The 9,835-nt window shown below is 42.8% G+C and overlaps 1 protein-coding gene across 1 annotated transcript; it reads left to right on the forward strand.

Annotated features, from left to right (window-relative positions):
* The first annotated feature begins 2,461 nt into the window (after window positions 1–2,461).
* Window positions 2,462–8,865, forward strand: LOC149209201 (uncharacterized). The gene is made up of 3 exons (XM_089398540.1): window positions 2,462–2,690; window positions 2,772–4,693; window positions 4,837–8,865. Exons 1-3 carry the CDS (start codon window positions 2,462–2,464, stop codon window positions 8,863–8,865), a joined length of 6,180 nt encoding a protein of 2,059 aa, XP_089254666.1.
* Window positions 8,866–9,835: the final 970 nt, after the last annotated feature.

Raw genomic sequence — 9,835 nt, forward strand, 5'->3', positions numbered from 1 at the left:
CAGACTTAATGAGTTCGACCTAGATGGATGTATTATGATAGATAAAGACTATTAGAGCCATTGTAGCTAAGTTTGTTGATAATTTTCTTATTTAAACTGAGTTTATGAACCATTCATATATGTAATTTGTATTCAGACTATTGGAGACCTTTTGATAATTTGAAGAATACTTTCTAATGTTCTAAGTTTCTTTTGATGTTGTGGATATTTTCATAAGTTAGTTGTAGCTGAGAGTTACTTAGGTGTACAAGGCAAGATTGGAGGGCCCCCATACCAAGATAAGTACACTTTGATTACACTAGCATAATTTTAATTTCAATATTTCTTGTTTCAGATTTATGCTTCAGTTATTTAGATGTGTAATGATTTTTGTGTGATTTTTGGACGATGATAGTTTAAAATCAATTTTTCATATGAAAGGACAAACAAGAATTTAAGTCAAATTCTCTTTCTATCAAGTTATGAATCATAGCTAAAATCATCCTTTTTGCATTTCTTATATTATTTCTTGAATTCCAGTTTTATTTGATGCAATTGTAATGTTGTTGGAGTAGATCTATGAGGAAGGACAACCATGATCTCCTAAGTTAGGAGCCTCTTCTCTTGCTATCTACACATTACAAACCACTGCTCTTTAGTTTCTCTTCTTGGGGACAATACTGTGAGGAAGAACAACTAGGACCTCCTAAGTTAGGAGCCTCTTCTCTTGCTTGCTGCATCTTGAACAAGAAAATTTTTAGTCTTTTAAAACTAAGATTATATTTGTAATATGCACTTCCTTTAACTTTATAGTCTTGCCTTCATAATTTGATTTCACCTGAAATCCATATATTTTGGACATGCTTCCGAGTATACAAACCCAGATTAACAAGTAAAACATATGTGTTAGTTTACTTAGTAAATGGACCTTACAGATCTCAAGAGGAGCAACAGGTGAAGCCTTGGCTTCGCAATTTGAGCTTGACTTTACCCTCATTACATGCATGACCAACACAGTGATGTGGAGCATGTGGTGCTTGGACTCAGGTGCATCATTCCACATGACATTGTGTAGAGATATTTTCAGTGACTTGGAGGAGAAGGACTTGCATATACACATTGAGATGGGGGACAACATAAGGTATAGCATGACTAGGATTGGTACAATCACCTTTTAGAGGGAGTCAAGCTCCCACCTCAGGCTTAAGGATGTCATGTTCATTCCAGGTCTAAAGTAAAATCTCGCCTCTGTTGTAGTTTTGGAAGACCGTGGTTATGATGTGATCTTCAACAAAGAAAAGGCATTCCTGAGACACATAGTCACGGGATAGGTGAAGAAAATTGATGTTCCTGTGAAGGACCTATATAAGCTAGATGTGGAGGATTGTTCTGCATTAAGCACTAAGGCGAAGAAGGTGCAGAGCCACGATGTCGGTGAAATTTGGCATAGAAGACTGGGCCATTTGCATCATGGCACCCTGAAGATCATGCAAAAAATAACCGTAGGTCTCCCCAAAGGAGCACTTAAGTAGTAGGATGTATGCAAAGGATGTACTGTTAGACTCTCTCATAAAACAATAATAAATCCAAATAATAAATTAATTAATTAAATATTCCAAGTTAGGAATTTGTGCCTAACTCTTGGGTTGTTCCTCTAAGATAGGAGTTAGTTTAGGTAACTCCTATATTGGTGTGTCTGGTGAGAAATTATCTCAACCAAAGGAGAAATTATCTCAATCAAAGGTGTCTAAGATAGCACGCACTATCTTGAGAACACTGTCTCTCATCTATTTATTTGTAATGTAATGAATGAAAGTGAGAGAGAAGCATGAGGCTTCAGCCTTTTTCCGTCAATATTGTGTCTCTGGTTTTTATATGTGTTTTTTTGTATTTTGTGTCTGAGTTAATCTCATTCTTTATCATGTACTTTGGGAAAGTAAACAAAATCCACATTCCATTATTGGGATAGAAAAGCGCATGCAGTCCTAGAAAGGATCCACTCTGATGTTTGTGGACCTTTCTCAACAAACTCCATTTCCAAGCACAAATAATTTTTTATTTTAATTGATTAATTCTCATGGAATTGTTAGTTCTTCTTCATGCAGAGGAAAGATGAGACATTCCCCAAGTTTGTAGAATTCAAGGCACTGGTTGAGAAAGAAACCAACAAGAAGGTGAAGGCTTTCAGGAGCGATAATGGAGGTGAGTACATGTCGAATCAATTTAAAAATTTATGTGCAAAAGAAGGCATTCAACGATAGTTGACAACATCCCACAACCCACAACATAATGGGGTGGCTACGAGAAAGAACTATAGCATTGTGGGAGCAATGAGGGTGATGTTCCATGACCAAGGCCTACCTCTGCATTTGTGCGCTGAGGCATGCAACACAATATTCTATTTGCAGAGATCGCAGCAGTCGACACACAGGTACGGCGCAGGCAGCTGTCGACAGTACATCTTTCAGGGTGGAGGTAGTAGATGGCGACAGCTAGGAATGAAACCACTTTTTTCAACCAGCGGTTTGGCGTTTGGGCTTATCTTGGTCACGGGAGCGGTTTCAAGTCTTTTTACCCTACAGTAACTTTCGTGGAGATCTACGCTGCTCTGGCCAGCTGCTACCCTAGGAACTCAAACTGTAAGCGGTTTGTCCTGAGTCGGTTTCGGGCTGTGGTTGAAAAGCTTTTCCTCGTTGTACTCAAAAACCATGGTAAACCCGAGTGAAGCTCTGGAGTTGGAACCCTCGACAGAAGATCTGATAACTGTTTGGGGAAGGGAGTTTGCTGCTTAGGCTCTCGGCGAGGCTTTAGGAAAGAAAAAAGGAAGATCTGGAACTGGCGCGGGCGTAGGAGATATACCCAGTATCTCATGTGTGGCCGAGTTGCAGCCGGAAAAAAGCTGGGATTTGTCAGGGCTGTTGGGTGCTCGGGGAAAGACTCTGCGAACGACCCCTTTTTGGTCGCGAAGCCATCTGGTGAAGCTCGGACCGCAAACCCGCCGTCGGGTAAGCTTTCTTCTCCATCCAAAGCTTTTTCCCCTTCTGGGGGTTTGGAAGACATTATAAATTCAGTCCAAAACGTTGGAGTCTGGAGGCCTGTTGGGGGGTTAAAATCCTCTGTGGCAGATCCTGGGAGGAGATCTCAGCTGGGAGAGGTTATTAGGGACCTGTTCCCAAAGGTAACGGAACGGGGCTCCTCACGGCCGAATGTTGGGGAAGCAGTCAGGGAAACCAGACATTTATTGGGAGAAGGGTTGGTTTTAGGTCAAGAAAAGACTGGGAAAGGTAAGGATGACAACCCGATTGAGGATTTGGCCGAGACCCAGCATAGGATCGATCATGCAGAAGGAACGGATGGTGGTAGCCGAAGGAGGGTGGAAGAGCAAGCGCGGGAGCACGATGACCTGTCCGACGCCTCTGAGCGTAGAAGATTAGGGGGAAAGCGGAAAAAATCAAGACCTCTGAAGACTAGGGAATTCGAAGAAGTAGGTTTGGAGATGGATATGCAGGTCGAGGAGGTGCTAGATGTGGATGGGATTACACTGGTGGGCAGAATCAGAGGTCAGGCTGTGTCTGGGGTTGCTTTTAGACGATGGGCGGAGAATCAGTGGGCAGGATCATTGGCGGCCACATTCAATTCGAATGCCTTGGTAAAGGGATGGTTTATGATAAAATTTGAGAGCAAAGAGGCCATGGAGTGGGTCGAAGGACAGAACTGGTCCTATGGAAACAGGCCGGTGTTTTTCAAAAGGTGGACGCCTCTTTTTGATGTGGAAACGGAAAAGATGGATGCATTTCCAGTTTGGGTTAGAATGCCCAATTTACCCCCGTACCTCTGGGCGGATTCAGTTTTCAGATCGATTGGGAATGTATTGGGGACATACTTGGATGCAGATAAATCATATCTGCATACTTTCGAGAAGAGGGTGGCTCGAATACTGGTGAAGCTCAATCCGAAGGAAGGCCTTGCAAAAACCATTCCTCTAAGATATAAGGAGTTCATAATAGAACAAAAACTTGACTATGAACACCTTCCGTTTCGCTGCCATTTTTGCCATGAATATGGGCATTTGGCGCGCGATTGCCCGCTGGGAAGAAGAAGGAGGAGGATTCAGAAGGAATCAGAGGAATGGGTTGAGCATAAAAGACAGGAGGAGTATCAGACTGAGGGATTTGTTCACCCGGGGAACCAAGGAGAGGATATGCAGTATCAGTCGGTGACGGATTTACCAAAGGAGGATGAAGAGACGATGGGCCCTGCAATCTGCCAGCCGATGGACACCTCTATAATGGATCCGCCGTCAGCCGAAAAAGACTGCAATCAATCGGGTATGCCGTCCTCTGTCTTAAAGCATTCTTCTATAATAGATGATACTTGTACTGGGGGGCTCTCTGTGTTAAACACCTGTAATGATGTGATGAAAAAAATTGACAATCTTTCAATTGAGTCTGTCTCCATAAATCTGGATGGTGAAGATTTTCCCCCACTAAACTCTGGTGATGATCATGGTCTAGTACCTCGGCCCTACAACCTGAGATCCAATAGTAAGAAATCAACAAACCTTATTGATGTCATGGAACCGGTAGGAGGGTTAGGGCTAGAGACCTCAAAATGTCATTCAAAGAAGAACAGAGGCAGGAAATCAAAATTAACCATGACACAGGAGAAAGCAATCTTTGATGTTGCTGATGGGAAACAGATGACCATTCCTGGGGTGCTTAGAGCAGCAAAACCCCCTGAGACGGTTATCAAATGATCTGTCTCTCCTGGAATTGTAGAGGGTTAGCTAGTAAGCCTAAAAAACTAGCTTTGAAAGAGCTCATCTCTAGATGCAACCCTGATATCGTCTTTCTTCAGGAGACTTTAGGAAATAGTTTGGATATTGAAGCAGCACTCTGTTCCTATCTCCCGGGATGGGAGTTCTTGGCTGCAGATGCATCTGGGCGCTCGGGAGGTATAGCGATGGGTTTTAAGAAAGGGAAATTAAAATTGATATCCTCATGGGGATTCCAAAATGTTCTAGGCATGGAGGTTGTTTCGCAGGATTTTGACTTCCCTCTGACTTTTGTTAATGTCTATGGTCCCTGTCATGGAAGGGCTTTGTTCTGGAATGAATTTCTCTCCAAAAGTTTAGTCCAGGACAAGAATCTCATCATTGGAGGTGACCTAAATTTCTCTATGGGTTCCTCGGAAGCATGGGGACCACTTGCAAGGGAGGATCCTTTAACGGACTTCTTTTCAAATGCTCTGGTGTCTCATAAGCTGATTGATGTGAATATCATAAAAGCCAAACCTACTTGGAGAAACAGGAGGACTGGAGAGTATAGAATTGCAAAAAGGTTGGATAGATTTCTCATCAGCGAAAAACTGGCAGCTTTGGTTCCTTTATTCAGGCAGTGGGTCGGGGAAGGTGGAAACTCAGATCACTTTCCTATCCTCCTTGAATTCTCAAAACCTCCAAAAAAGCCGGCCTCGCCTTTCAAATTCAATGCACACTGGCTCCAGGAGGAATCATTTAAAAAGCTGTTCCATGATACTTGGATTCATCCGAGGCCGGATTACGAGGGAAGTTTAGCTGGGAGACTCATGGAAAATTTAAAAAGACTGAAAAAAGCAACCATTGATTGGGCATCTGAAAGAAGAAGGAAACAATCTGAGGTTTTAGTAAGCATTGATGAAGCTTTGAGGGTCCTTGAAGAACCTGAGGCTGATGCCTATGCAAATCTGGAATCAAAAGAGAAAATATTGGAGTTGGAAAAGAAAAGGGCGAAGATATTACTGGATAAAGAAGAAGAGTGGAGGCTGAAAAGCAGAGCTATCTGGTTAAAAGCAGGGGACGAAAACACAAAATTCTTCCACAACTATGCAAAAGGAAGGAGGAATGCAAACACTATTTGGAAGCTGAGGGACTCGGAAGGTAGAGAGGCTTCTTCTTTTGAAGAGTTGTCCAATATGGGGAAAGACCACTTTCAGTCCCTTTTTGCGGATCCAGGGGTTATCAACTTACCAGAAATCATCAGAACTGCTCAGGCTTTTCCCCGCTTTGTGGAAGAGGAGGAGGCAGAAGGCCTTTTCAGGGAAGTGACAAAAGAAGAGGTTGAGGGTGTTATAAAGTCTATGGCCAAAGACAAAAGTCCTGGTCCTGATGGATGGACTATAGAACTTTTCACCCATTTTTTTGAATCCATTGGGGCAGAACTCACTGAGGTGGTGGAGGAGTCCAGATTAAAAGGGGAAATTTATGGGCCTTTCAATGCAACTTTCATTGCTCTCATCCCGAAAAAAGAGGATCCTGGTTCTTTCGAAGATTTTAGGCCTATATCCCTTTGTAACACCATTTACAAGATTATTGCAAAGATTATCGCGGTTAGATTGAAACCTATCCTTTCCTGCCATATTTCCAAGGAACAATTTGGTTTCCTGGATGGGAGGCAGATTCATGAGGCTATAGGGGTAGCTCAAGAAACAATACATAGCCTCAGGCAGGCAAAGAAAAAAGGAGCAGTACTAAAAATTGACCTAGCAAAAGCTTATGACAGGGTCAACTGGACTTATCTCAAGTTGCTCTTGATGCACCTTGGTTTTCAAGCTGGCTTCATTAGATGGATCATGGGATGCATTACAAATGTAACTTTTGCTGTTCTGATAAATGGTGCTGCTTCCCGTTTCTTCAAAAGCCAAAGAGGACTTCGTCAAGGGTGTCCACTTTCCCCTCTGCTTTTTCTTCTTGCGGCTGAAGGTCTTAGTCGACTCATCTCAAAGGAAAAAAGTACAGGTTTGATCAAAGGTATGGAGGTTGCTGTCAACCTCTTCATTACCCATTTGCTTTTCGTTGATGATATCTTATTGTTTACAAATGGGAATATTACCGAAATCTTAGAGCTAAAGTCTATTCTAGATCTATTTCTGAAAGCAACAGGGCTCAAAGTAAATGATAGAAAGTCTCAGTTGATTTTTGAAGGCTTCAATAGACAAGAGGAGATGGCAATTGAGACCCAGCTGCCCTTTGGCACCTGTAATATGGAGCATCCCTTTAAATATCTTGGCTTTTGGCTCAAGCCATCTTCCTACAGGAAGCAAGACTGGAATTGGTTGGTTGCGAAAATTGAGCAGAAAATCGCTCACTGGAGCTATAAATGGCTGTCGAGGGCTGGAAGATTAACTTTGGTGAACTCCGTGTTGCAGGCTATACCAGTTTTCTGGGCAGCTTTAACATGGATACCCAAAGGAATACTCCACAAAATAAAACAACTCTGCAGCAGATTTCTCTGGTCTGGGTCCAAGGAGGAAATTGTACTCCCTTGGGTGGCTTGGGACAAAATTGCAAGGCCAAAGGAATGGGGTGGTTGGGGGCTAAAAAACCTTGTGGATTTTAGTCAGGCCTTAGCTGCAAAAGCAGGATGGCGTATCATTACTACAGAGAACCTTTGGACGAAGGTGGTTACTAGGAAATATATTGATCCCTCTCCGATTGAAGATTGGATAAGAAAGCCCAATAAGAAAGGGAGGAATTGTTCGGTTATCTGGAAAGCCACCACGGAGGCTTTCAAGATAATTGAGCGAGGACTGGCATGGAGGGTTGGGAATGGAGAGTGCTTGAGGATTGGCAGAGACCCATGGGTGGGTTGCAATGAAGATTTTGCCCTACATCCGGATTTGGTTGCTCATTTGGAAGGCATAGGCATAAATAGATTAAACCAGATAGCTAATTTGGAGCAGACCTCTATTTGGGGCCAAGCCTGGAAGGCTGGAGAGGATATTGGCCTAAACGCTTTTTGGGGTGATGATTGGCAGCGTTACATTCAGGAGCTGAAAAGATCAAATGTCAGATTATTGGATAGGCCAGATAGTCTGGTGTGGGCACATGCCGATTCTGGGCTTTACTCCCCAAAGGCAGGCTATTCTTTTCTGGTGAAAAACAAAGGGTGGACCTTTCCTGCTTGGTGGTCTAAGCCCCTGTTAAAGCTAAAGTTCCCAAAAAAAGCTTGTATCTTCTTCTGGTGTGCATTAAATCACAAAATTCCATCCTGGGATGTTCTTCAGGGCCGGTTTAAACAGGGACCTGGCAGATGCCCTCTGTGTTGTGCGGATGAAGAAACCATCAACCACCTCTTTCTGTTATGCCCGTTCTCCAAACAGATTTGGCTAGAGGCGGAAAAACTTCTGAATACAAAGCTAAAATGGGAAGGGGTCGATCTAATGGCATGTTGGGAATACTGGTGGAACAACTTTCAGGGGAGGAATCTGAGGAATTTACCCCCCATCATATGCTGGGGTATTTGGATTGCAAGAAATCGCAGCATATTCAGAGAGAAGCTATCATCCGAGGCTGCGGTGGCCATTCAGAGCATTGCCATTTTTGACAGCATCCCACTGGATGAGGAGGAAAAAAATCAAAAACAGAGGTCAGCCCCATGTATTCGGGAAGGGGTCCCTTGGGGTTTTTTCGATGGGGCTGCTCAAAACAACATCGTGGGTGCCGGGATCTGCATCCATCTCAATAACTCTCACTCTCTTAAGGCCTCGGTTGGCATTGGAACGGGCACCAATAATTTTGCCGAGCTCTCGGCTCTAAAGCTTCTGCTGTGCTGGCTTATTCAAAAGAACATCCTCACCATTCAGATTTATGGAGACTCATTGAATGTTATAAACTGGGTTAATGGGAAGTACAGATGTCAAAATTATATGCTGCTGCCTCTTTTAGAAGAAATACAAATCTTAAAACAGAGGTTTAATGTTTTTTTCATTGAACACATATACAGGGAATTCAATGAAGTCGCAGATGGGCTTTCTAAGGCAGGTTTACAACAAGATATGGGCTCGTGGAGAATAGCTGAACAGATACAGGATCAGATCCGTGTGTCGGACCTCCCTCCATACCCATAATTCCATCCTTTTGTTTTTCAGACGATAGTTTGTTTTTCCTATACTGTTTTTTGAACTGTTAGTCATAGAAAAACTCGGGATTATATACTGTTTTCAGATACATTTCTGCTCCTTTTTTGTTGAGCTGTGTGGCTATGATGCTGGTTTTTGCATGTGTGGGTCGTTTTCCTCTTGAAAGGAGGCCCAACAGAACCCAGTTTCAAACTTGTTAATATCTCTCTGCTTTTGGTTCGGCTGTCTAGGCCGAGTGTGTTAGTCTGTTCTAACATGCTGCATGCTGTAGGTGCGCTGTTGTCTCTCTTTAGAGGGGTTGGCCTAGTTATTAGGCGGTCATTACAGAATGTTAACTCATCTGCATGTAACTTTTTTTTTTTCTTATAAAAAAAAGTTCGTTTTTTTCTGTGGAAAAAAAAATATTCTATTTGCAGAAATAGATTCCTCATCGGATTCTTTGCATGATTACACTGGAGGAGGATTTCTCAAGGAGAAAGCAGATGTGTCACACCTCAGGATTTTTGGAGCCTTTTTTTACTGCCATGTCTCCAAAGAATCAAGGAAGAAGCTAGAGTCAACAACATAATTGGGGGTATTTGTGGGTTACATAAAAACTCCTCAAAATTATTGTTTGTACTTTCCATCCCTCAGAATGGAAATTGTGTGAAGGGATGTAAAATTTGATGAGGATAAAGTGATGCGGTGCTCTCTTGAGAGGGAGCTTCATATCCCACCAGAAGAGGAGATTTTAGCTCCAAAGGAGGAACCTCATGAAGTTGTGGAGCAGCCACAAATTAAGGAGCAGAGAATGGAGACAAACACTCAAGAAAAACCATCCAAAGAAGGCAGAAAAAGAGCCAAGGAAGTTAAGGGACTTGTGCAGCATGCGAGGGAGAATGTGGGTGCTCCTTCATATCAACGCAAGCAAAGAATATTAGCTTATCAATATAATGGCTACATGGCTCTAATGATTGAG

Source organism: Pinus tabuliformis, chromosome 1_2 (genome assembly GCF_031772625.1).
Source record: "Pinus tabuliformis cultivar Carrire ecotype Pingquan chromosome 1_2, CPIR1, whole genome shotgun sequence".
Taxonomy (NCBI): domain Eukaryota; kingdom Viridiplantae; phylum Streptophyta; class Pinopsida; order Pinales; family Pinaceae; genus Pinus; species Pinus tabuliformis.